Source organism: Oreochromis niloticus, linkage group LG15, assembly GCF_001858045.2.
Source record: "Oreochromis niloticus isolate F11D_XX linkage group LG15, O_niloticus_UMD_NMBU, whole genome shotgun sequence".
Lineage (NCBI taxonomy): Eukaryota > Metazoa > Chordata > Actinopteri > Cichliformes > Cichlidae > Oreochromis > Oreochromis niloticus.
This window is the reverse complement of record NC_031980.2, coordinates 10,534,352-10,561,572: the sequence shown is the minus strand read 5'-3', so window position 1 is coordinate 10,561,572 and position 27,221 is coordinate 10,534,352. Positions and strand designations below refer to the sequence as shown.

The following is a 27,221-nucleotide window of genomic DNA, read 5'->3' as shown; positions in this document are numbered from 1 at the left end:
TGTGCTATACAGATTAAAAATGAAATTAATAAGAGCAGCAGCCCCTAAAACTCCAAAAGTGAAGATTTATTCACATGTAACTGGATCATGGCCAAGACCTCAAATGAACTCGAACCAGTCGCTTTTAGAGAACGAGTTGCTCCTTTCATTAAGCTGGTACAATTTTGCTTTTATACTTATGACATGAATTAAATACTTAAATATAATGGAAAAACCTACAAATATCTGTTCATTAAGAAAAAAGAGCCAACTCAAATTTAATTTGGGAGATTGTGAGGAAAAGGTATTTCCAGTATTTGGGGGGAATTGAGGGGAATATTTCCAGCTGACATGAACCAAATGAAAAGGCTGATTGCTAAACTTGATTGCCAGCAAGCCAGCTGAGCCAACAGATGGGTTTGAGGAGATATTTGGTGATATTTGGCTTTCCTGGCTCACCATAATCTGCTAGAGACCAAAGCACTCAGAACAAGGGTTTTTTTTCCAACCAATTTCACCAAGCGACTGCAAGCGACCACTAACCAATATGTTTTACTAGCAAATTGTGGTTGTTGGGGAGGGTCACTGACCAGTCTGTAGATCTGCATGACTGGGGCTTTAGCAACATGTTTCACAGTGACTCCCTGCCACCTCCAACAAACACTGGAAAATACACATTCTTACCTATCAATCTGTTTCCAGGTAATCTATGTGTAAAGGAGAATTTCCACAGATGATCCACATCCTGAACGCTGTACAAAAACTCATCCTGTTAGAAACTCTTTAATAATGCAGATAAAGAGTGAAGGTTGAAGTAAAAGTTCAGTTTCATGTGCTTTCACACTCTTGCATTCCCGTTTCTCTCTCAGCTCATTTCCACATCTCCTCTCCTCTGTCATCTCCCTAAACACTCCTGTAGTTTCCGTGTTTATTATCTTCTCACTTCTGTTCCAGTCATAGTTTTGTTTTCTTCTGTCACTCTTTATCCTCTAAGCCTGCCATTTTCAAAAGACAAAACAAAACAAAACACACTATGGGCATTTCAGTTTTGCTTTCAGGGTGGCACATGACATGCGTGCCTCAAAGGCATGCGGCTTTGGGACTGCACGGATTAGAGAATCACAACATTTCGCAGTTTGCAGCATGCTGGTAGGAGGAAGCCTTATTAATAAGTGCGAGTGTGTGGAACTAAGGGGAGCTGATGAAAAAGAGATTTAATTACCAGATACAGTGTGTTATTCTATTCGTGCTGGGAAGATCTCCAACTGGTTCACTTCAGAGGGAATTGTGTGATTTTTCTTCCCAACATTAAACTGGAGTCAACAGACCTGAAACTGCATTTGCAAATAATCATTAGGGTGTGTATTTTAGGATCACACTGATGCATTATGTGGCATTGGGCTAATAACTTTATAGCTCCCTACCTGCACGTGCATGGATTCCCCCGTGTTATCTACACAGAAGTGAGAGCTTAGTGGAACTACAGCCCACTGTAATTTGTATATAAAGCGTGAGCCATAAACTTTAAATGATTTGTCTTTTTTTTATTTATAGGATTCTTAAGACTGATTACACAAGAACAGGCATATCAGCTGTTTATTTCTAATCCTGATACACTTTTCTACTTCATCAAATCTTCAGAAAGATTTTTAATATGTAACCAAAAATGTGTATAAATACTGTGTAAACATAAATGCTGGGGTGGAAAAACAAAACAAAGGAGAAGGCAAAGCAGGGGTAGGTAGTGTTGAAATGAACTTACAGCAGAATGCCTTAGGATTAAAAAAGCTTTTGTTTTTCAATATACAGTGCAGTTCCGTTTGCTGTTGGCATGTTCTCTATTTTAGCTTTAATCATTTTACTAAAGTGCTAATAAAGTCTTCTCACATGTACTAAGTTTGTGTATCATGAACTACACATGCACTGCAAGAATGTCATTGCACACAGTATCCCTAAGAATCAGTAGATGTTAAATTCTAAGTAAATGCATAAATATGTATGTTTCTTAAAAGATGCCTGCATAATTATTAGTAAGGAAACCAGTACTCTGGAAAGGGTGAAATGTGATCTGCTTCCAGCACAGAGTAACCAAACTTCCAATAACTGCAAAATCAAAAATATTCTTATTCTACTTAAGGCTAGAATGAAGTTCTTACTACTGCCCATAAGGGTGAATGTTGTGCCCCTATTGTAACCCTCAGACTCGCCCTTCTATCTGTTGTAATGACTCATAAAGGATCTATGTTACAGATCTTCCTTTGCTTTCTTATTTAACTTTGAGGCTATTATTTTTTCTTCGGGGTGGCTCCTTCTGTACCTGCCGTGCCCGCGTGCCAAAACCAAGAGACTGCAGGGACTCTGTGATGAAGCGCTGTGTCGGGGAGACGCAGAGCATCACTAGCAGCTTGGCATCACCACCTGGTGGATGAAATGAGAGGTACATAAGGTGGAAGACAGATGGTTTTTCCCTTTCATATTTGGGCACAAATTTCAACCCTGGATTTGGTTATTGTGGAGCTGAGTTAATCTTTTCCAGAAGACCCGGACACGGGAAATAGTGAGTCACTGGACATAAAAAGAATAAATGTGACTCACCTATGGCATCCTGCAGCAGATGAGTGAGTTTGCTGTTCCTGTAAGGGATGTGTGGTCTGTGTTCAGCCAGAGCTCCAAGGACATCGGACAGAGCCGAGAGACTACGGTTTATACATGATGACTCCCAGAGAGCTGCACCTGAAACTCCAGACATACCTGGGACACATTTAGATGGCCTAAAGTTAGATAATGTGCTCTCTAACTGAGGTTATTGTAGTCAGCCCTAAAAATCTTAGAAACATGGTGTCTAACCACATACTTCTGGATGGAATTATCTTGGCCTCCAGTAACACTGTGAGGAATCACTTATAAGCAGGATGTGTCCTTCACTGTGCTTATTAAAGCAATATGCAGGACTGCTTTCCCGCATTTGGGCAATTTCTCTAAAATTAGAAACATCCTGCCACAGAGTGATGCTGCAAAACTAGTTCATGCATTTATTACTTCTAGGATGGACTATTATAATTCATTGTTATCAGGATGCCCTTAAAACACCCTCAAAAGTCTTCAGTTGATCCAAAATAATGCAGTGAGAGTACTGACAGGGACTAGAAAGAGAATCTCTGGCTGTCTTTCACAGCATAACTTTGGTCCTGTCTCCCACCCCTCACCAGGACTGGTTACATCAGATGGCTGTCCTTCCTGAGCCTGGTTCTGCTGGAGGTTTCTTCCTGTTTAAAGGTGATTTTTCCTCCCCACTGTTGCCAAGTGCTTGCTCAAAGGGGATTTTTTTTGACTGTTGGGGTTTCCTCTCCATTACTGTAGGGCTTTACCTTACAATATAAAGCGCTCTGTGGCGACAGTTGTTGTGATTTGGCAGTATAACAAAAAGAAATTGAACTGAATTGTTTTACTTTGAAGCCCAACCTTTTGATTAATCATTGTGTAGTTCCTAGTCCAGGCTCTGACAGAAAAAAAGAAACTCCTAAACTGCATATTTAGCTCAAACAGACTCAAAAATAGTCATGGAAAACTAAGCACTAGGCAGATTTGTCATGTCTCGATTCTCCGGTTTCCCAGTAAATACAAAAAAACACTGCAGAAAGATTTAAAGGTCTGACTGAAGCACCTGCTGCTGTCTGTTTTTCTCTCCCTGTACAACTCCTCCATCTAATGCACAGTACTCAGTGCAATAGTTACACCCTTTTGCACATACTCTACAGTAAAAATAACAAATAACAAAGTTTTACAGTTCACCGTTTACAGTAAATGTCAATCATATAAATTTAATCGTTGTAATATTCTTAAGATATATAAAATATCTATTTGTATATATTAGGCTGGTAATATATTCTGGTTCTGATTCTTAACTCAGAGATGTGTACCAGCAGCAGTTTATCTGTAAGATTTCAATTCACCATGTGCTGGCATGTAAAGATATGTTCATTTTCCAGTTAAAACCTTGTGTATTGCACCATAAACCACTTCTTGAATCAACATTTCCAGAATGCAAACCTTTTCAAAGAACGTCCTCCTGCACGGAGCACCTACCAGCACACTCGCTGCCAGCCAGGTCCACCAGCTGAAGCTTTGTCCTGAACGGAGTCTGAGTGATGCTGCGTCTCGGGGAGGGGCAGGGAGAAAGGGACGGGGTCGAGCAGGGAGAGGACACGGGGCTTGCAGAGGTTTCGTCAGCTGAGTGGTGGGCGGCGAGGTTGGCACGGCGACAGCGTGGACTCCACCACTCCTTCTGGGTGGAGCGCCGCATGTCCATCTTGGCACTCTGTAGCCTGCGGGCTGAAGGAAAAGAGCGAAAGGGTTACGATGCAAGAACGTGTGAACGGCAGGTCACTGAAAGAGGTCCTCAATGAATTCCCAGATATGCATCTCACCCAGGGCCACTGCATTGGGACTCTTGGAGGAAACCGTGAGGGTGACAATGAGGTGAGAGCGTGATGAGTCCGCGTGGACAAGGGTGGGACAGTGAGCTCTGAGCTTCAGAACGCTGCTAATAATCTGCATCACCTCAGAGGCATTACTCACAGGCCTGGAAAACAAAGGGAAAGTCCTTAAAATACAAAAAAAAGATTACATTATTAAAAGTGTTTTCAGTATTTTTAGATTTCTTTAATATATTTCTTTAATATATTATCAGTAGTAATATAGAGCTAACTGCAGCTAAAATTCACAATCAGCTTTAAAAGGTGACAACAATGCTTGTTCATTTACTTGTAAAACACTCGATATCTGGAGGAACAACAACCTTTCTACTAAATTTCACTGCCATGTGTAATCAGATCAGACTTATTTGCATTCTTTTACAGCTCCACTTTCTTAGTTTCTTACCATATTACCTTCCTGTCCCAGTGTGCCTCTCCACTTTGGGCAATCAGCTGTGAGGGTCCCAGGGGCTTTGTGTCAAACTAGGAGACATCTGTAGCACAGCTGAGGGCGCTTCAGAGGATGTCTTTGTCTGCATATATTGTATGCTTTTATGTTGAAGTGCTTGTTCCATGTACGTGTATGGGAATATCATGTGATTTCAATCCAGCCTCAATAATTAGTAAGAAAAATTGATGGAGAGATGGATGTTGTGATAATTAGCACATGAATTCTTGAGTTATATAAGAGATCCTCAACAGTGAGCTGGTCTGCGGTAAAAGAAAACATGCCAAACTCAGCTGTGCTTCAGCAAGTTTTATTAATTATGGGGAAAAAAAGCTATCCAGACCATCAAAAGTGACCTCACAAACACCAACCTCTATCTTAAGGGCTTCTGTTTAGATGAGGCACAACCTGTGTGGATGGAAATATGTGTTCGTTGGGCTGGCAAAGGCAAACTACTGTGAAGCAGTAATGATTGTTAGGTGACGTTAAAATGTTCTTTTCCTCCACGATATCTCTCCTACTGTTAGACCACTACTCATTTTAGATTAAATTTAATTTAGCCAATAAACAGAAAATAGTGAAAGTTTAAGGATTAAGTTATTTCATTTTTTTTTCAACTCTGCTGCTGAAAAAAGTGAAACTTTCCAGTCTTATGAAGTTGCTAAGGGTAAAAACCTTTCAAGCAGTTGAGAGCTCATCAGGAGTCAGGAGTCACCCTTTTGCTTTCCTTTAGCTTCATTTTCACCACTTTTCAATTCGGAGCTGAATTTCTGGCTTCTTATCTTTTTAAAGCTTCATAAACATGTGTTCATAGATTAGCTCGGAGTGGGCTGAGCTTCTTTTCTCGGCCCACTACATCCAGAAATGTGGCCAAGAGCAGAATTCCTGTCTGTGTGATCAAGAACTAAATAAAGTCTGAAAAACCAGAGGAGGACAGCTTGTAATTCCATGTGGGCCCAACGGTATACATGCCCTCTTTTTTATGAATGGTGATGATGATTGATTGGTACACTGGTCTTAGTACTTTTATGAAAAGCCTTCTAGTATGCTGTAGTATATTGCTCTTCTAGTATGTAGACCAGTCATACAAAAGCCCACATTAACTGCTGTATCTTAGCTCTGGCTCTACTCACTCATATGTGAGGGAGGGGACCTGGCTCGCACCGGAGGCGGTGGTGATGACATCCCGTCTCTGGCCAGCTGCATTGCTGTGCTCATCCCTGGCCAGCAGGTCAAACACCTCATTGTTGTACACCTCCATCACTGACACTTCCACTGTGTGACTTTCTGCAGGCTTCTCAGAGATCAGCCTGGGCGTCACATGGTAACAGAAAGGAAAAAGGCAAAACAAAGTAGATATTATGCTTTCTCATGGATCAAACTACTAAAAAAGACTTCACAAAGACTTTTTATTGTTAGACGTTGGACATTTTGAGAAACACATCCGGCCCTTTTTTCTCTCACCGAAAGAGCTCAGCAGCAGCCTTAGGGATAATACCCTGCTGTGCCTCCTGCTGTGTCCCTGAGAGCTCATCCAGGAACTGGGATCCCATCATGGTGTGAGTCTTCCCACTGCCTGTCTGCCCATATGCCATGATACACACATTATAGCTGAAAGGCAGGAAGCAAGGTGACATTCAATTACTGTCGGAGCCATGCAGTCATATTATGCTGCTCAGTTTGCTCCGCTCATTCACGCACCAGAGTGTTAAATGAAGACCGTTGAATTAATCCATCGGAATAACATTTGACTTGATATAGAGCTCTTTTTTTCCACATAGTTTCATGCTCACCCATCCAGCAGAGATGTTAGAAGTGACTTGACTTCTTCAAACACAGCCTCCTGGGACTCCTCTGGTCCGTGTACCCTGAAAGAAGTGCACATTACCACAGTCACCAACAATTAAAAAATAACCGGAGAAATGTCATCCATTGTATGGGGATGCCAGCATATTGTTTTACCTCTCAAACTCGAACATTTTATTTTGCACCAGCATTCCCGCCTTCACGCAATTCACCATTACTGTATCCTAAATAAAAAGAGGGATTAAAGTAAAGGCAGGTATGCAGCAATCAATGAAAATCATTTGTAAGAGTCGGCAACACTGACATCACTGACTGCGTGGATTACTTCCTCTGATGATGCAGACCTGATGGAGAAAACACTGGGTTATCTTAAGTTTTCTCATTTTTAACATTTCTTCTTTTAATTGTGTATTTATGTTGCATTGCCTGTTCACTCACCCTGATCCGGAAGTTGAGGACTGGATCTGGTCAAAAGGAAGAACTGGACGCACCCTGCAGTGAACCCGAATGTTCCCTCTGAGCTCCTGAAGTGAAACAAACATCAGTGATTAAAAGATTCAGTACAGCTCTTTCTTTTTATTCTATCATCTAACACTTTTGTCTTCTTACCACCAGTGTGTTGTGAAGTTCTTTCCGCTTCTGCTTCTCTGCCCTGCAGTTTTCCCTTTCTTCCTCCAGAGAGTGCTCCAGGGCTGCAACACGAACCTGCAAATCTCCACATGGTGTGCAAATGTTTCAGTCAGAACTAAGGTTCAGTGTATCACACAAATATTCAACATCATGCTGTCCTCTTTTTAGCAACATATCCAGTCATGGTAAAAAGAAAGTGAACACCAACATACACACCAACTAACATACTAACTGATGCTTGTAGAGTTTGAGTTGTAGCTCTTGGGTTTTTTGCATTTTCTCTGATCATTGCACAGCTTCACCTTGGGCTCGGTTTGCTGGGAAGATGCCACTTAAATGCTTCAGACCAGTAAACCATGTTATTTTTTTTAATTATGTTTTGATACGTAAAACCTTAGAATTTGAAAAGGATGTCATTTGATTTTTATCATGACTGTAAAAATTGCCTAATTTCTTCTGCACTGCATTTAACACTGGGATGACTTAGCAGTGGAGTCTCAAACATGTAGCTAACACTATTTTAAGTACTGTGAATGAAAGGCCATCTGTGTAACAATCAACTCCAGAGCAACGGTCATCTGCAAATCTCTGATTTTAAGTCTTTAATCCTGGGACACACACGTACATACACCTGGTAACAAACAGTTTTATCCACACACGTCAGGATGAGACCGTGAATATGAAATGAACTGTGAAAGGCCACAACTTTGTCTCTGTGTTTAAACCTTATTTGAAACTATAAGAAAATACTTTTATCTTATTGGGGAAGCCTTGAGAAAATGGACTGGACATTAATATAAAGGATATCATCTCAGGAAGCTGACACTAATGTACAGTATAAGACATGGATATTAAGGATATTAAGGCATTCATTTACCCACAATGCACCTAGTTTTAATCAGCTCACAGCATCGTATTTTTGGCATTTTTACCTGAACACTACCTAATACCTTCCTGTCTTTGTGATCAGCTGGTGACATTTACAGCAGATTTGATAGGTTCTCGTTACTGTCAGTCTAAAAATAATTTTATGTGAAATTTTAGTCAATCAAATAAAATCTTAAAGTCAGAGTCTACATGCTTTAAGATGTGCCTCCTCTAACTGCTGCTCCACTGTTTCGGGATGCATTGTAGTTTTCACATTTTAAGCCAAAATGGTTTCAAAACACCAAAAGTAATCACCGTCACCACCTACAGATGCTACTTCAATGTTAACCTAAGGTTCCATTCAGATACTTACTCTGAAATTCATCCTCACTGTGACCGTTCAGAGATGAGTTGGCTTGCTCTACTTTCTCCAGGAGCTGCTTGCTCTGCTCCTCCAACTCGGTGGCAAAACTCACATACACTGCAAACAACTCACTCAGGTCATGCTTCACAGCCTGCCACAAACACACAGAGTGGACAAATGAAGGGAGTGTTTACACAAAGCCTTCCTAACTATACATATCCTCCTAAGAACCAAGGAAAAAAGGACCTTCCCCTTCAACTTTTTTTGTGATTTCCTACCTGGTTGGAGCTAAAAGAGGCCACCGAAACACATGAGATATCAATGGAAAGCCCAGGATGTCCTCTATTTATTACATCAGGACTTAGTATGGTAGCTCAAATAAGTCAAAAGATATAGACAAAAAACAAATTACACAGGATATAAATGAATAGGCTGGTTCTTAGGAGGATATACATATAGCTTTTACTTTAGCCTTTACTTGACCCAACTGTCTTAGCTAAGTATACACCAATCTCCAGCACTGAAATGTAAAAATTTCTTGAAAGCCTAGTTTCAAACAGCTAACTGATGGTTTGCAGAGGAATAGTCTGAGGAGTTTCAGCCACCATTTAGAGTACATCCTAGCACAGAAACAGCCTTTAACAGTGGACTCATGTCTATGTTTGTCCTGTTAGAGATCAGTGCAGCGTTCGATGACAATATTTTAATACAGAGATTAGAACAAACTATTGGCATTAAAGGAACTGGGCTGCTGGGGTTTGAATCATATCTGTCTGATAGACTCCAATTTGTTCATGTAAATGTGGAATTTTCTTCACATGCAAAAGTTAGTCATGGAGTTCCACAGGGCGCTGTGCTGGGACCAGTACTATACACATTATACATGCTTCTCTAATGCAATAATATTAGAAAACACTGCATATATTTTCATTCCTATGAAGATGGTACTCAGTTATGTCTAAACCTGACCTAAACAGATCAGTGAAACCAAAACCCTGCAGCTAGACTAATGACAGGGACAAGAAAAGGAGACCATATTTTTCCTATTCTAGGTTCTGCTCATTGGTTCCTTTACAAATCCAGAACTGAATTTTAAATCCGTGATCATCATGACTGACATAATCTTGAACAATCAGGCCCCACCAAGTTATCCTATTGTTGAATTTCTAAAAGTAGAATGGGAGGCAGAGCCTTCATCGTTCACGTTCCTCTTCTGTGGAAACAGCTTCCAAATTGGATTCAGAAGACAGACACTGTCTAATTTTAAGATTTAAGGTAAAGTTTTTAGTTAAGGTTGCATCAGGTGACTCTAAAACCTCCTTTAGTTATGCTGCTATAAGCTCAGACTGGTGCTGACTGCACCACTGCTTCTCCGCTCACCTCTTTTCACTCAACACATGTTAATACAACACTGCAGCATGCCTTTGTCTTCTTCCTCCCTTAATCTCTGTTTTGTCTAGTCTCTTTATGCTCTTATTTATTTTCTCTTTTGTTTCCCCTCACTCCCAACCTGTCGTGGCTTCCCACTTCCCACTATTGTAAAGTGTTTGGTCACAGGGAGTTGCCTGAGTGTTGTTGTTTTGTTTTTTTACTAATTTGCTACTATATAAATAAACAATTGAAGTGAACTGAAGTAAAGTGAACTGAACTGAACCCAAGTTACTATCTACCACATATACACACATCTCAATATATTTTTACCTGAACCCCTGAGAGGAGCTTGATGAGGGCTGATTGGGTTATCTTCTTTGTACTACTCTGAAGCTGATGATCGTTCACGGCCTTGGTTACCTCATCATGGTCCCGGCGCTGTCTACCCGAACACTGAAAATCAAACGTGCAAAAGTGAGTCATCAAAATTTCTGTTTTATATTAAGTTAAAACGTAGTTCAACATCAACAGACACAGAAAAAAAAAGAATGAATTATAGTATGCAGTAAAAAGATATTTTTACAGTGACCTTTAATTTGGAAATTGGTCCATATATTTATGTTTATAAATCAGTTTTCTTTGCATCACAGTCAGGGACACTAAAAAGCTGAACAAGCTGATTAAGAAAGATGGCTCTATGGTAGAGACGTCACTGAAGCCCCTAGTCATTTATTGAAAGGAGGCTGTTTAACATAACAGACAACATATCATGTCTCTGCAGGACCTACTGTTAAACAGCAGTGTTTTCAGTAGGATGCTCCTTAAGCTCAGCTGTAATAAAACAGGTAATGACTCTATGAGACTTACTCTATGAGGGGCAATACACAAAGTACATGCTAATTTTGATCTGCACACTTTACCACTACCATCTTAAAATGTATTTTTATGATTTTTAATTCTTATAGTATATAATGTAGTATAAAGTCTCAAAGCTGTTGTTCTAGAACTGCATGCATTTAAAAATCAAACAACTAAATTGCAAATTTCAGACTTTCAGCTTTAATGTAAGTTTTTTTTATATATATATATATAAAATTTTCCATTAACTTTTCAGAAATTACTGTTAAGTGGACAATCCACTGACAAGTAGCTTCAGATCTATCAGAGAGACAGCAAAAACTTACCATATCATTTTTAAGGTCTGCGATCAATGAATGGAAATACAGAGGGTTAACAACAAGGTGCACACCACTGGTTACACTAAAGAACAACAAGGGCAGATTAGGCTTTGCCAGAAAAGATCTAAATGAGTCTGCACAGTTCTGAAAAACTTCTTTGGACAGATGACACCAAGATTACGTAAAAGTATGGAGAAGGAGAAAATCATCAAGATCTCAAGGATGCCGTGTTATCTGTCAAACACGGTGGCGGTAGTGTGATGACGCTGGGCTGCTAACGTGACTGCTGGTAGAAGCAGCAGGATGAAGTCTACAGACCTATACTCTCTGCTCACATTCAGACAAATGCTGCAAAACTGATCAAACAGCACTCCTTATCCAGCATTATGCAAATGGATAATGATCCAAAGGAAAAGCAATCCAAGATTTTCTTAAGGCAAAGAAATATGATATGCTTTAGTGGCCAAGTCATTCACCTGATTTCAACCTGAGAGATTGCGGTTTTCATTTACTGAAGATAAAACTGAAGTCAGATAGAAGCAAAACATCGTCATCCATGTAACAAAAAGAATCCTTATATTTAAAATTATGTTCGGTTGTCCAATTCATAGCCTCTGAAGGTGGTGGATTGTGTATAAAAATGGCTGTAAGTCCTAAAAAGTTACTGCCAAATTCTTGTAAAAACACTTAATTTAAGCTGAAAGTTTGCACTTCAATCACTTCTTGAGTGTTTGCCTGTGTACACCATCACTGTGGTGTACAAAATAAAATGTGCCTTTGCCCAATAAATGATGGACCTAACTGTAAGTCTTAGAGAGTGGAAGGGAAATAAACAAATGAGGATGAAGTGATCTGCAAAGTACAGTGGAGGGGGTAATAGTCATTTGCCCATAATTCTGGTGCATTTGAGCTACATGCCTAACTAATGAAACAGCTTGATAAAAATTATGATCAATTTTGTCCCAATGTGCCATTTAGATACACATTCAGTTAACCATCCATTTAAAGCACTCAAATAGAGACCAATTCAAATGTTCCCTCACATAGCGTGAGTACTAAGGTGTAATAAACCTCATGCATTTAAGGTAAGTGCACAAGCACACTCCAACGCCTATTGGCACTAAAAATAATTTAGAAAAGACAGAAGGAAAGAAGTTATGCACACAAAAGCTGTACTTGAGGTCCATAAAAATTTGTTAAATAAGGCACAGAGAGGAAAATACTAGAATAAAATGATCAAAATCTACTTTTTGGCTAAAGATGAGCCTATATGTGTGTTAGATGTCAAAAAATATTCTCACCTCTGCAAGTCTTAAATGAAGAAGGGCATTCTCTGTCTCCAGTTCAAGTATTCGCTCCTCTTTACTCTGAAACACGAAGAAATGTGTCCTGAAGGATTTGGGATGCAGTTTGCACAACTCATGTTAAGTAACTTGTAAAAAAAAAAAAAAAAAAAAAAAATCTAATAAACCAATAATAAACCAGTAATAATATAATAAACCATTCCCTAATGTCTAACAATGACTCACCCTTAATTTGTGCTCCAGCAGGTGTACCTGATGAGCAAATATTTGGTCTCTGTTTATAAAGAGAGGCATTTTCTAGAAGGAAGGACGCAAGTATAGAGCAGCTTGCCTGGCCTCGTCCCTTTTCTTTCTCAGCTGATCATGTGCGTCCTCTCAGGTCACATAATCAGATTAGTAACGCTCAGCAGCTACTCTCTCAGTTCTGTTTTACCTGTCTATGTTTGGCAGGTGCAGACTACAGTATGTTGCCTTCATACTGGCATGAGAACAATAACCGTTTAATTGTGATTTGAGCATGACAGCATTTTTTTTTTAATGACTTGGTTTTCTTCACTTTCAGGTGTTGGGAGTTATTTGTGTTTATGCGGCCAAGTGTTTGTCACTTTCCACCGACAGAGGGCAGCAAAGTGCGTGAAGAGCGGTTCGTCAAAAGGAAGACGTAAATATTACGAAGAAGAAAAATAGTTCCGCATAGTCACAGGTTTTTTTCTGTCAGGCAGGAGACCCACTGCACTGTGGTTCTCCGGTTTGGTCACAACATGGCAAGGCTAAAAGAGAAAAGGCGAGAGAAAATCAGCGTCGCATCCGAGGTACAGTGTTTTAGCGTTTCTCTCACATTTCCCATCTATCTCTCCGTTTAGCTGACGTCTGATAGGTGCTGTAGCGCTCCCCGTGTACATTCTTATTATTCGTTCGTTGTAGTCGCTCCTCCCTGCCTCTGTGTTTTGTACGTTGACCTCTCCGTGTGTCACACCTGTAAAATCCTACAGATTGACCGTCTGGAGGAGCAGCGGGTACGTTGCCAGGACAACTTAGAGAGGGCGGAGTTCAGGAGCAGGAAGGAGAAGCTCTCTGAAAAGCAGAGGTGAGGCTGAAGGAGATGATGGAGACCCCACGTTAGTGTGTATACCTCCCACTGGTATTTCAAGCAACTTCGGCCTGGGACTGTTGTGGAGGGTTCTGGCCACCCCCCAAAATGTGCTGTCCCCAACGCCCTGCAAGGCTGTCCTTGTTAAAATATATACTCGTTTATTGCTTATTTATTCCTGCTTAAAACACATTATTTTGGATTGCAAAGTCTTATTTGGGTTTCACACATACCTATTTTCAGTGATATCAACTTTTGGTGCCCCTGGTGGAGGGCTACACTAATAAGCTGAACTTGGTGCAGCCCTCCACAAAAGTCCCAGTTTCTCATGCGGCTCTTTGGGAAAGAACCCAATTGCCCATGGATCACATTTGAGGAATTCAGGAACAGTATCTGTCGAAATCAGCCAAGCTTCCTGCTTTGGCAACCCCTTGTGGATAAGGAAACAACCAAAAGTAGCTGTTAATACAAAAAACAATATTTTAATGAGGTGAACACTAATCTGAAGTTTAAATAAAGTGTATGAGTTGAGAATATAGATTTTAAAAAGGGATTGAAATAAACGATGAACATAAGGGAACAAATGGATGTGATGTTCTATTGCATGAGGTGTGAAGGATTTGTGGTGGATTTGCTTTTGCATGTCTTCGGCTTTCCTGTTTGTGGCTGTTTTGTGGTAGTTGCAGGTCTGTGTGGCTCTTTAGTGAGCAGGAACTCATGAAAAGCCATCTTGTGCCACTTAGAGATTTAGAAGAAAAAAAAAGTAATAATGTAAAAACTTTGCCCCATAGTGATGTTTTTCCTTAATATCGCCTTTTTTTCTTTTAACCTCAGACAAGATCTGGAGGATGAAATGACCATCATGAATGAGAGGGTGCAAAAGCTAGGTGAGCCTTATTAAAGTTCTTGTTCATGTGTATTCACGGTGTGTTCTTACTTTTCCTGTGTATTTGTAATATTTATTGAGTGTTCGAGGACCACACAGTCCCTTTTTCACTAAGGGTTAATTGACAAACTGATTAGCAAACTAATCAACATGTCATATTTAGTCATCCTGAAAGGTGCATTTTAAAAAGAAAGCAGGTGAAAATAATTTTATTGATGACAAATTTAAGAAAACTGAAGAATGTCATGCTTTTTGAGTGCAGTATACAAAATATATGTCTTCTGCCTTCTTTTGACTGAGCCAGCTTTCCCATATAAAAAACAAAAATAGTTTCAGTATGTTGTAAAGTGGCCCCAGGCTGCTACAGCATGTCATTAGCAGATCATTTGCTGGTTTTGCTCGTGCCAGAGGACTCGAAATAAATAGAAAGTGATGGCTGCTGCACATTTTATACAGTTTTTCCTTTTGCTTTTCCAGACAAGGAGCTGGAGATGTTACGAGGTGAAAACCGGAGGAACATGTTGCTGTCAGTCGCTCTGCTGGCTATCAGTGCTTTCTTCTACTACGGGTTTTTCTACAACGCAGACAAGTCATAAAACCACACTAAAAATGGGACCCATGATTCTGCAAAGAGCATCAAACTCAAAGCCATCTTGGTACAGGGACACAGTTGTGAACACATGAAAAAGGCCCAGCAGTTATATTGATGAAATGCCACAGTTCTGCATCCAGATGGTGTTGTTTTGCACTCTTCTGGTCAGAACCCATCCCGGTTTTATTGACAGCACACCTGAAATTTTCTTATTTAAAAATAGATATTTCATAAGCTGGAAAAATTCATCTCTGATGTCATCTTAAACTTTCACATGCTTATATGGACTGACAAAGAAAATGAATTCTGGTTATGCCTTTACATATTTGACCTCTGTATACTTGTAACACTATTCTTCATCTGAATGTTTACCTTATGCTGCCTTCCATTTGCCTCAGATGTCAGAGCTGGGAGTGACATCAACCGTGAGTTAGTAAGGTAGCAAAAGTAAGGAAATGTAGGATTTGTTTTGCCTTTTAGCACTTAAAAAACATTGCTCTGCATGAGACTTTTTTAGCAAGTCACACAAACATAATAGTGATAATACAAATTACAAGTTTTACAGTTTTGGTGCAGCTGCTTCGACTTTCTAAGTCTGACAGGAAACGTCAAATGAAAGCACCATCATGCTCCTGACAAACCACCATATACTTGCTGTATTTGCGCAACATGTCAGATAGATACTTTATCAAGCAGTGCCGGTCGAGTCTGCTTTTCAGTCATTTAAGTAAGTGTTTGTATGCATGGTACACAGTATTTGTGCAGTTAAATGCATGAAAATATTGGATATATGTGCTCTTTGTATTGTCATTAAGTCAAAGGCCGAGCCTGGAGATTTTCTTTTTTTATTTCTTTCCTTTTATTGATACTCATGCTGGTCATACACCTACCTCCTAATAACAGCGCTTCCAAAAATGGCCAACATGCTCACAAATGTCCTTTTAAATATGACTGTACACAGTTATGCTCTGAGATTTGGATTTTTTTAATAATTGATCTGTTTAAATGCTTTTTTGCCATTTGTGCGTATGTCTTTTAAATCCATATAATAAATGCTTTGTGTCAAATTCAATGCATATTGTTTACTTTAAATGTACTATTTGTAATGTGTTAGGTTTTTTTTAAGTGACGCCTTTATTTATTTTTTATTTATTTAGATAACTTATCTATTCATTCTTCCTGAAAGTAGCAGACTAGACCAAAAATGATATAATAGAAGATTTATCATGTTCTGAGAGAACACTGTTAGTGTCAGAGGTGACATTTTTCACCCAGTAACACAGCCATTGCAGGATTTTTGTGGCAGGGTGGGGAAGTCTGATTTAAAAAGTCTTAAGGCCTTCCTATGGTTCTGAGAATGTAATGATTAAACCAGCATTCCTGTGTCTGATTTGTATTGACACCTGTTTAGCCTGTGTCCTTTTTCATCAGCAACATTCACCTGAGGGACTAAAACCAACAAAATATGATCTGTATTTTGTTTTTGTTTTTTTAATCGTTATTGTGAAACATTACAACAGTCAGCAGGTAAACACAAAGTTGTGGTCAGAAGTTTTTAAATCGTACTGTTTTAATATTGTACACTTTACTTATACATGATCTGACCTTATAGATGATCTGGACAGCTGTAAAAAGCAATATCAGTGTACAGTAATGACAGGACTGTAATCCATCGCAGTGTGAGATTTTTGAGATGCGTTTATTTCTAGGTTGTTTTAGATCTTCAAACTAATTTTAATATTAGACAAAAAAAAAAAAAAACCTTGGTAAATATAAAATGTACATTTTTAAATGATGATATCATGTGAACAAGCAATTGCTATCATGCCACAATCTGAAGAAACAGATAATAAACAAAGTAATTGATATCTAGAAGTCTGGAAAGGGTTGCAAAGCTATTTATAAGGCTTTGGGATGACAGTGAGCCACAGTGAAAGCCATTATCCACAAATGGAGAAAACCTGGAACACCTTGTTAGGGTCAGAGGTGAACCTTCTCAGGAGTGGCCAACCTACCAAACTGACTTCCAAGAGCGCACCGATGACTCATTCAGGAGGTCACAAAAGAACCCAGAACAACATCTAAAGAACTGCAGCCATCACCTGCCTCAATTAAGGCCAGAGTTCAAGATTCAACAATGAGAAAGAGACTGGGCAAAAATGGCATCCACGGGAGAGTTCCAAAGAGAAAAGCACTGCTGACCAAAAAGAACAAAAAGACTCGTCTCACATTTACCAAAAACACATTTTGATGAACCTCAAGAGTTTGTGGAAAATATTCTGTGGACTGATGAGACAAAAGCCCTGTTACATCTAGTGTAAAACTAACACAGTATTTTATTTAAAAAAAATTTAAAAAAAAAACAAAAAAAAAAACATCTTACAAACAGTCAGACATGGTGGCGGTTGTGTGATGGTTTTTGCTGCTTCAGGATCTGGACAAAACTATGATCTCTACCAGAAGAAGAAAGTTCATGCCCTGAAGCTCAAGTGGGCTTGCAGCAGGACAGTGATCCAAAACACATCTCCACAAACGAACAAACCAAGTAAAATAAAATAAAAATTAGTGCCCTAGTGAAAGACTTAAATCCAGCTGAGATGTCCAGTCACTGTGGCTCGCTGGCATCCCAAAGCCTTAGAAATGGCTTTGCAACCCTTTCCAGGCTAAATGAATCATTTAAAACAATTCTACAAAGAAGAGTGGGCCAATGTAGAAGACTCATTACCAGTCACCACAAAGGTTTGATTGCAGCTCTTGCAGCCAAGGGTGGCACAACTAGTTATTAGTTAACTAGTTGTTAACTGCTTTTTCACACAAAAAAAAGAAAATATATTTTAGCCTAATATTAAACTTTGATTATCTGAAACTTGTGCTTTATTATTGTGCTTTATTACCATGTTTAGACAACTTAAAAACGGACAGCAATTCCTTTAAATAGATCTTCAGATGTTCCACAAGAAGCGCGTGGGTCATTTCTTGATATGGTGTTAATAGACAACAACAACAAAGAGAGAAATTAAAGGTCATTAAGGAAGCCAACCATCAACCTCTGCTAGTTCTACAACCTGACTTTCACTATTGCGTGATCAGTAGTCACCCTTTTTGTGGACTGTAACAATATCTTACTCTTAAAGAACTCATTTCTCCATGTCCAATATTTATGGGAATCAGAGAGGAAATAAAATTCTTTGTGTCTAGGTTGTTGGGTTAGGCACACTTTACCTTGCACTTTTCCCAAACTGTAAAACAAAAGGTTTTCATCTTGCTTTCATGTTAAAGTCTTTGTTTAATAACCTATTAATCCCTTAGGAAATTCCTTAGTCCTCTGCATTTAACCCATTCACTCAGTGAAGCAGTGGGCAGCTACCAATCCAGCACCCAGGGAGCAGTGTGTAGAGACGGTGTGTGTGTTTTATTTCAACAGATTTTTTATGATTATAATACATTTCTATACGGCTTTTCCGCCTTTCCTGAACCTTACATAATTTTTGCACAAACAGTGAGGCTATTTTGAGCCGCAGATGAAAACAAATTTTAAATGCTCAACTGAGTATTTTTGGAAAAACGCGGTGTGATGTTTGTTTTTTTTGTTTTGTTTTTTTCCACGTAGAAAAACTTAAGATGCATTTTTTGCTTGCTCTATTTGCTACTTGGCATTGGTTACAGTAAAAAACAAACAAACAAAAAACAACTATATAATATAACCACACCTTACCAAAAAAAATTAATTTCTGACTCATGGCTTTTGCTAAAGAAGGGACACCTTTGATTTCAAATGGATGACAGCTCAGCAAATAATTGTGAGTGTGTGTGCGCCCTACCTCCCACGCTGTCTATTATCGCCGACTCAGTCCTCGTCAGACCTACGCACACTCATTCTCTCAGCCCCAGATAAAATAAATGTAAACAAGCCCATTATGCAACACGTCTGTGGGGTTTAATTGGTGATTGCAGTCTCTGAATATTCATTTTCACGTTGTGTTTGTTTTTATTGCTTATTTAAAATAATTTGTTTTATAAAATAAAAACTTCTTGAATTAGAAATAAATCAATAACGTAAATACTCCCATGCAAAAAAAAACTTTTTAGCTTTACTTTTGGTCAGCTGTTACCATGTGCTTGCTACACATTCAGCCTTTGCTTGCTCCTCCTGCACAGTCAGCGAGTGACCTTGTGTTCACTTTCATATTTAATGCCACACCATGTTAAGTCTCCTGAAGTCATGAAAGTACATGACTTAAAAACAATGTAATAACTGAAAAAAGAGGTCTGTTTGAGCATGAAAATGCCAGATGTCACTTTGAATTCTTTTGTTTCTAACACGGAACGATGTTTGAGCTCACCCGCTGCAGTGAAGGTCCAGCGTCTCCACCCAGGTCAGATGTCATTACATAAGTTTTTTTTTTTGTACGCCGTCCCTTTTGGCCAGTTCACCTAAAGTCAGTTTACATTTTACTCGACAGACTCACATTCACATCCACACCTGCAATTAAACGTGTTAGCTAGTCTTTTTTATAATAGTATTAAAATATGAAAGTACTCACTTTGCAAAAATGTTCATTGTTTATTTTATATTGGCTATATTGCAGACACTCAGCCTCTTATTACACCTGCTTTTTGAAACTATGGCGTTATTTTTGTGCCACTATTCTGAGCGCACGTAAAAAAAAAGTTTGCAGGTGCAAGTGTTGCATTTTGAGGAGAAATTTATTTCGAGCGAACAAAAGCTAAATTTGAGTAAACGAAACTCATTGCTGCGTGAAAAAAAATGTATTTCAGTGTTTGCTATTATACACACACACACACACACACACAAAAGCAGCCCCTCTCGCTCACTTTTTGCATTTGCGCTTGCTCGCAATGTGTTGCTTGCGCTCTCAACATTTCTGCCCGTGCGCGCTCAACTCTTTCTGTACACCGTTATATGTGTGCCACAAAACCAGCCAATCACAGACTTGGATGCAAAAAAATCTGTTTGGCTGTTTTCGTCTCCAATCAGCTCGAAATGACGAAATGCAATATCCCAGAATCCATTTCGTCCAAAACTCAAACGAGGCAGTGGCGGAGGAACACAGAGTGGCGGAGTTTGAAATATTACTCTGACTGGGTCACAAAATAAACTTTTAAGATATTTTCATGCGAGAATGTTGCTGTGTAAACTTCAAATATCTGCTCGATTCATCAAGACATCACATATTTCCATAAGTGCTCTAATGTTTTCGGAGATGCCTGTTACCCACCAGCTGACCGCATAGCTGTACTGGCCATTGGGCATACTGGGCATTTGCCCGGTGGGCCGATGGTGATTTTTCATTTTTAAGTTTGTTTTTGTAACGGTATAAACAATGAAAGGTGGATTAGCCAATTGGTGATGATCAACTCTGGGCTGGACCAATTACAATACATCTGTATTGAGGGGAGAAGGAACGCGATTTGTCCCGGACTTCAGCTAGAATGAAAAAGACACAAAGCTGGAGTTATTCTGTCTTTACGCTGCAGCTGCCTGTTCTTCTCTCATTCTCTCCCCCCTCCCTCTCCTGTTGCTACTTCAATCATGAAACTGATCAATGATCAGCTGATCGTCTCTCTTGATTGTTTATCGCCCACTTTGCGCCAGAAAGAGGAAACCAGCGGACGTTGCGCTAAACAACAGCAGCACGTTTAAGCTTGATCAGCTGTTGTTAGAATTAATTTAATATTACTTTCTAGTATCAGCTGATGTTTGCTGGAGCCACAGCTGTAAAAGCTGCTGGTCATGATATCAGTTTGGATATGTGATGAGAGGGAAACATGAAGGTCATACAAATCATACATATATACCAACAAGACAGTGTACGTCACTGTCACAACAGCGTTTGTTTCAGTTCAAAGGCTTTATGGTTTTTCCTATAATACCTGGTGGTGTAGTCAGCCGATTTTTTTTGTCAGTTCAGCCTCATATATTATGTTTAACCTGAGTGACCACCTGGTCAGCTGGTGGGTAACAGGCATCTCCGAAAACATTAGAGCACTTATGGAAATATGTGATGTCTTGATGAATCGAGCAGATATTTGAAGTTTACACAGCAACATTCTCGCATGAAAATATCTTAAAAGTTTATTTTGTGACCCAGTCAGAGTAATATTTCAAACTCCGCCACTCTGTGTTCCTCCGCCACTGCCTCGTTTGAGTTTTGGACGAAATGGATTCTGGGATATTGCATTTCGTCATTTCGAGCTGATTGGAGACGAAAACAGCCAATCAGATTTTTTTGCATCCAAGTCTGTGATTGGCTGGTTTTGTGGCACACATATAACGGTGTACAGAAAGAGTTGAGCGCGCACGGGCAGAAATGTTGAGAGCGCGAGCAACACATTGCGAGCAAGCGCAAATGCAAAAAGTGAGCGAGAGGGGCTGCTTTTGTGTGTGTGTGTGTGTGTGTGTGGATAATAGCAAACACTGAAATACATTTTTTGCATGCAGCAATGAGTTTCGTTCACTCAAATTTAGCTTTTGAAAATTTAGCAAAATAAATTTCTCCTCAAAATGCGACACTTGCACCTGCAAACTTTTTTTAAGTGCGCTCAAATTTTTTTTACGTGCGCTCAGAATAGTGGCACAAAAATAACGCCATATGAAACAGGCATCTATAGTTACAAGCAGAAGGTCTGAACAGCAGGTTGAAGGAGCCGCTGCTTGGTGCCTGAGATGACCATGTTACTATGTTAAGGATATCTGCTCTCGCTGATAGCAGCCAACAACATTAAAAACAGCCCGAAGCCAAGAATTCTTGGCACACAAGGATTACTTGCACATACACTCCTCATTATTTGAAACATTAGCCATGTTTAATACAGGCGTCCACTATAATAACAGTAAGTATGTAAGAGAAGATGGTAGAGTTGTTAAATCTATATCAAAGCATCGCTTTTTATTAGACGATTAGATGTTTTGCATGTAAATTATTTCTTTCCAAAGCCAAATGCACATCTGCGCCCAATTTAACTTCAAGTGAGCTGGGCCACTGCAAAAGCAAACACCTCCATTTACTTATTTATTTCAGTGTAAAAATGTAAAAGTGTTCAAAAAACACATTATTTAACAGATTATGAACAACCTGAGATATCGTAATTAAAAAAAATAAGTGTTATTTGAACAATATGAAGCAGTGTGTCTAGATTCAGTCACTCTTCTCTCCAAAAATTGAGGCCTTCTTCTCGCTCTGCTCCTTCTGCAGTTTTTCTCACTTTACAAGGCATCTACTTGGAGCCTCTGCAGGGAGCCAGTTCTTGCACTCCTGACTTAATTAATGTTACAAATGCCTTGTTTTTCTCCTTTTTTTTTTTTTACACTTTGTTCTGAGATTTGATTACAGTACAAATCAAACTGCATTGAATTACTGGATAGATGGGTATATTAAACTAGTCCTGAATGATGCATAAAAGCATCCAAAGCATATTTCTTGTAAATTGCCATCCTTACAAGCAGCTAATCATTACGGGTTGAGTCATCGTGCCTGGAAAATAATATAAGTCTTATTCCTGAAATCTACATCTGCATGGCTAAATGGATCCCCTCCATACTTATTTTCTCTGTTAGTCATCATTGCTGTGCTCATAGTGGTGACATATCATCTAATTAGTAATTAGTTCATGCTGAAAAAGAAGATGAGACCTGAGGCAGGTAAAAAGGGAAGTCAGGACGATGACGGGCGCAATCGTGTCGAGCTGGTGAGGTAGCGTGTGTCACAACAGTGTCTTTGAAGCGTTAAGCTGTAAGGGTGTGATGGTTACTCTGGGTAGGAGGGTTCACTCGGTGTGAGGAAGAGGACATGAGCATCATACACTGTGAGTTGATGGGAGGTAATGGGTCAGGATGAAAGGTGAGTGAATGAGAGCTGGATCCAAAGAGAAGTGCCTGCCGTGTCACCACATCCAAAGACCACACAATCATCCATAGAAGTGTGAGCTACCTCATTAATTGGCTTTATATCTTGAGGACAAGTTGACCTGCAGCGCATTAAAGACTTTTCCCTGCATTATACTTCCTCACCTTGCTTGAACCATTGTAATGAACTCTGTAAAAATACCTATTTATACCATACATATCCAGTTTAGAACATAGCTGAGCCCCTGGCATGTTTACATAATTGAGTAACATCACTGAGATAATGTTTTGGTCAATTTGATCTGCCTGCAGAAATGAAGCTTTAATGGGAGTTGAGTTATAGCCAAAAGGTGTTTGCTTTTTTATTAGTTGCTTCATGCGCACAAACATTTCCCCCCTTCTGTTTTTCCTCCTCCTCAACAGTAAATTACAAACATATACAGCCCCTCAGCTTACATGGTGATCTCCTCCAAGAAATTGGCACTGACCATGTGGAATTATTAACAATGCCATGTCTGTGTTGTATAGTAGATCTTATACCACACGTGATCCAATCTGAATACTTCATCTTTTCTTTCGACGGGTTCCTTTAGAGATCACCATAAAGATCACCATCTTCCTCCATCTCACCCTATCCGTAGCATACCCCTCTCTCACCCACTAAATCTATGAACCTCCTCTGCCTGACAGCTCCATCTTCCTGCTGTCACCGGTTGGACAGCACTGGCTTGCTACCAGCAGTATCAGTGCCTGCAAGCACGCACTACTGAGAAATTGCTGCACAGCTGCAGTCACCGGATCATTAACTGCAACGCTTCCTCTTGTTACTTTATTTTAAGGAACTATTTTAAGAATTTAAATGCTTTCTTAACTCCTTTCTACAGAAAAGCTAAAGAAAGGCTGATGGCTCAACTTCAGCGTTTTCAGATACTTGAAAGACATCTACTATAATTCTCCAAATACTCAAGCAGTAGCTTGTTATCAAGGTTATGGAGAACCAGCAAAATTATCCATCATGGAAAACCAGTAGAGCCTGAAAATGTTAATTATTTGATGGTTTATTATTTTTCTGTTACAGTAATTGAGTTAGATAATACGCTAAGAATGTTTCCGCATTTAATGGACACATTAAAAATGGCTGTTTTTTGCAGAAGTTAAGCAAAGATTGTTCATCCGTATGCAAAAGCGTTTCCTGGAATTGAAACCAAATTGATCATGCAGTGATTTGTTTACTGTGCGCTCTTGCAGCCGTGTAACGCATATCACTTTAGAGGCAGCACACTGATATACAGAGAAATCTGTACGTTGTTGTTTATGTGCTTCAGACAGCTGCTGTATATGCTGTAATAGTCAACTCTGCAAAAAGCTGAAACCAATCACATGATCGTGCTTCAATCGGGCGAAAACATTCGACTCTTTAAAGTGGGATCTACTCTATCTATAAATATTGCAAGGATCATCTATTCATAGGGGACATTCGGTCCTTTTTATGTGTTTAACTTCTTGAGCAAACATTGTTAGGCGCCGCAGGTACAAAGCTTAAATGTCAAACAGTTGCTGAGTGTCCACAACACTTACTACTGAGCTCATTGTACCTTGAAAAATGTCCCTTAGTTACACTCAACACGTCACGTAGCGTTATTCTGAGAAGGAAGAGCTTTAGGGCTGGCGTGTCTTTCCTGAACGCACTCTCATCCATTTATAATCCTTCATAGAACACGCATGGACAATCTACAGCACAGACTACAGACAGCATACATACTGCACATGTACAGTCGCCCACAGGCAATCTGGTAATTTAGCCATGACAATTGCTGGGAGGTGCCAGGCTACTAACAAGCACACTCATACTGTAGAGACTTCTGCCAGCATGTGCTTCCACACGTACAGAAAAACACAAGTGACGTGTAATTTATTTTAAAGAAAACTTTCATCTAGCTGGAACGGGATTGTCTTTGCTTACCCAGGTAACATGTTTGCACGTGCATCTAACAATCACCATTATTGGATTATCACCAAGCTCACATTGGAGAGTAAGATAACATGTTACTGGCACATTTTGCTGTCTGACAACCATTCTTGCAGCATCACTTTCATCTAAATATGAAAAGACAACCCTGAGAGACGAAAGGTGGAAAAGTTTGTGTGATCACACATTCAATAGTACTAAAGCATTTTCCATCAAGCTAATGGCTAACTCAGTAACAGTGGCGTTTCTGAGGAGAGCATTTGCTACACTGCTGTAATTAATGTTATTGATGATGGAATCATTCGACTGTGGACTTGTGTGCAGGTCTGCACGGATCAAGCATTACATAATTCAAGCACTTCTGCTATCCTGTATTGGTCTAATGGATGTAATATTTAAGTGAAGGGCTGTGGGTGAATTTCAGCGCACTTTCACGGTGTTGTGCAGAAGTCTTGAGTCACAACTCATTTCTTTAGATTTTGCTTTCAAGGAGCCAATCAGGATCTGGTCCACGATGCAATACCAACTGGAACATGTCTGATTGGAAATGGCTTTATTTGTCAGCATAACAATGGTCCCACTGCTAATACAGTAAAAGCAAAGATACTCGGATAGAAAAACACATACTATCTGTCATGGAATATTCTCCCCAGAACTCGGACCTCAACATTACTAGAGCAATGTGGGATCATATGGGCAGAGAGTAGAACAGAAAGGTGGCCAACATCCAAAGTAGAGCTCTAAGTGCACTTCAAGGAATCTGGAGAACTATTTCTGAAGAATGTTTAAAGAAATTGCAAGGAAGCTATGCAATATTAATTATATTTCTGTTCTTTTTGAGTTACCTGGCTGCCGCTCCAGTCCTTCCTGGTTTGGGTGAAAGAGGAGGCTGAGGGTGGAGCTGGTTTAAATGCAGACGCCAATAAAATGGACTGAACCATCTATTGTGATCATGTAGGGGGGAATGGAGTTCTTGAATGATGGTTAGCTGTTATCTCTCTAGTTTTCCCCTTTGGTGTATATAATGGTTTATTCATTTGCTATATAACTGGAGCTGTATCTCGTTTGGGCAGGTCAGTTTGTTGAGTTATGTTGTGTTAAGTGACTTTTGAGTAGAGTTTTGTTAAATTAACCTCTTTTATGGGCCCACTTGGTTCTTAAAATAGTTTGTTTTTGTCATTTTGAATTTTTGTAATCATTTTGTCCCTTTTGGGGTATAATAAAACCCATTTTTTTGAAGATTACATTTGTGCCTGTGTGTTCCTGGCTGCTTGGTCCATGATAGCAACTTTGCAGTAACTGTTTAGGGGTAACAGGCCTTTTCATACTTCACCTATTTTCAGCGGCTCAAAATCAATTGGAGAAATGACTGAGGAGCAGTTTCATGGCCAAGTGAGACTTATCCATTTGTTAAATCATTCCAAATGAAGCAGACATAATATATGTAGTTTTGTATGTTATAGCTTTTTAATGTGATTTTAAACATGAAGCTAAAATAGATGTCAGTGCAATTGCAGGAAGTCATCATTAGGCTGGCAAATCAGGAATAAACCTATGAGAGATATCAAAAGCTTTAGAAGACACAAAATCAGTGGCATTTAAAAAAACAAAAAAACAAAAACAAACGAACTTTCAAGCTCAGCAACACCCAAAGGTCTGAAGGAGGACAGAAGAAGTTAAAACAAACGCAAGAAATCCACCAGTTTATCCACAGGTTTGAAGGAGTGATCTGAATGCACCGTGTTAAATGTGATTGATACCAGTAGAAGAAAGAAGAAAGAGAAGAAAGGACAGTGGAGAAATGTGGCAAGTTTGAGGGCTTAAAAGATGAAGACAAAGCTGAGGTTTTGCAGCAAATGGAGGGCTAACTCAGGAGGAGTGCATGACTCTCTCATGGATTTTTTAGCAGGAGCATTCATAAAGGTGGAGGAAAAAAAGAATCCACTGCCACACATGCTGCTCAGTGGACAGTAGAAGAAAAACAAAGACAGAAACAAGAAGAAGAAGACAAAAAAGAGAGAAAGGAGAAAAAGCGGTCCTGCTCATGACATTTTTGGTTCTGTCTCACTTGACACAGCGCACATTGTTCTTAATGTCGTTCAGCTAAATAGTTTTACTTTATTTATTTATTTTTATTTTAAAAATCATTAAAATTTCTGGTTTGCACACACATTTGTCAGCTATCTGCTTTTATTGCCAGTATAACATCAGATTTTCAGGTGTAAGGCGAGACACTTGTGTCAGCTGTAGTTTGTGAGCTGTAAAATTAGTGCTTAAAACATTCAAGATGTAAACTCCAACTGTCTTATATGATAGAAAGCTCTGGGAGAGCTACTAAATAGGCTTCCAGTTCGGGCTGCTGTTTTAATCACTGTTTCCAAGATGAAGAATCAAT

The 27,221-nt window shown here is 39.4% G+C and overlaps 2 protein-coding genes across 8 annotated transcripts; one reads left to right on the top strand and one right to left on the bottom strand.

Moving 5' to 3' along the window:
• Positions 1-38: 38 nt before the first annotated feature.
• On the bottom strand, positions 39-25,715 carry kif25 (kinesin family member 25). Of its 7 annotated transcripts, none has more exons than XM_025898884.1 (18): positions 25,672-25,715; positions 12,420-12,485; positions 10,271-10,393; positions 8,579-8,720; positions 7,318-7,421; positions 7,147-7,232; positions 7,013-7,052; positions 6,865-6,932; positions 6,696-6,770; positions 6,367-6,513; positions 6,036-6,212; positions 4,407-4,582; positions 4,066-4,311; positions 2,575-2,730; positions 2,297-2,397; positions 1,404-1,432; positions 1,202-1,313; positions 39-974 (listed from the first exon to the last, which is right to left on the bottom strand). In XM_025898884.1, exons 8-17 carry the CDS (start codon positions 6,921-6,923, stop codon positions 1,250-1,252), a joined length of 1,230 nt encoding a protein of 409 aa, XP_025754669.1. In that variant the 5' UTR covers positions 6,924-6,932; positions 7,013-7,052; positions 7,147-7,232; positions 7,318-7,421; positions 8,579-8,720; positions 10,271-10,393; positions 12,420-12,485; positions 25,672-25,715; the 3' UTR covers positions 39-974; positions 1,202-1,249. The 7 variants fall into 7 exon arrangements, 6 of the variants coding, with proteins under 6 accessions (XP_025754669.1, XP_025754664.1, XP_025754665.1 ...); XM_025898879.1 differs by lacking the exon at positions 25,672-25,715 and adding an exon at positions 12,648-12,784; XM_025898880.1 differs by lacking the exon at positions 25,672-25,715 and adding an exon at positions 12,648-12,784 and having other exon boundaries at positions 4,407-4,561.
• On the top strand, positions 13,100-16,062 carry ccdc167 (coiled-coil domain containing 167). The gene is made up of 4 exons (XM_003449843.5): positions 13,100-13,234; positions 13,415-13,509; positions 14,347-14,399; positions 14,876-16,062. The coding sequence occupies exons 1-4, from the start codon at positions 13,184-13,186 to the stop codon at positions 14,992-14,994; spliced, it is 318 nt and encodes a 105-aa protein (XP_003449891.1). The 5' UTR covers positions 13,100-13,183; the 3' UTR covers positions 14,995-16,062.
• Positions 25,716-27,221: the final 1,506 nt, after the last annotated feature.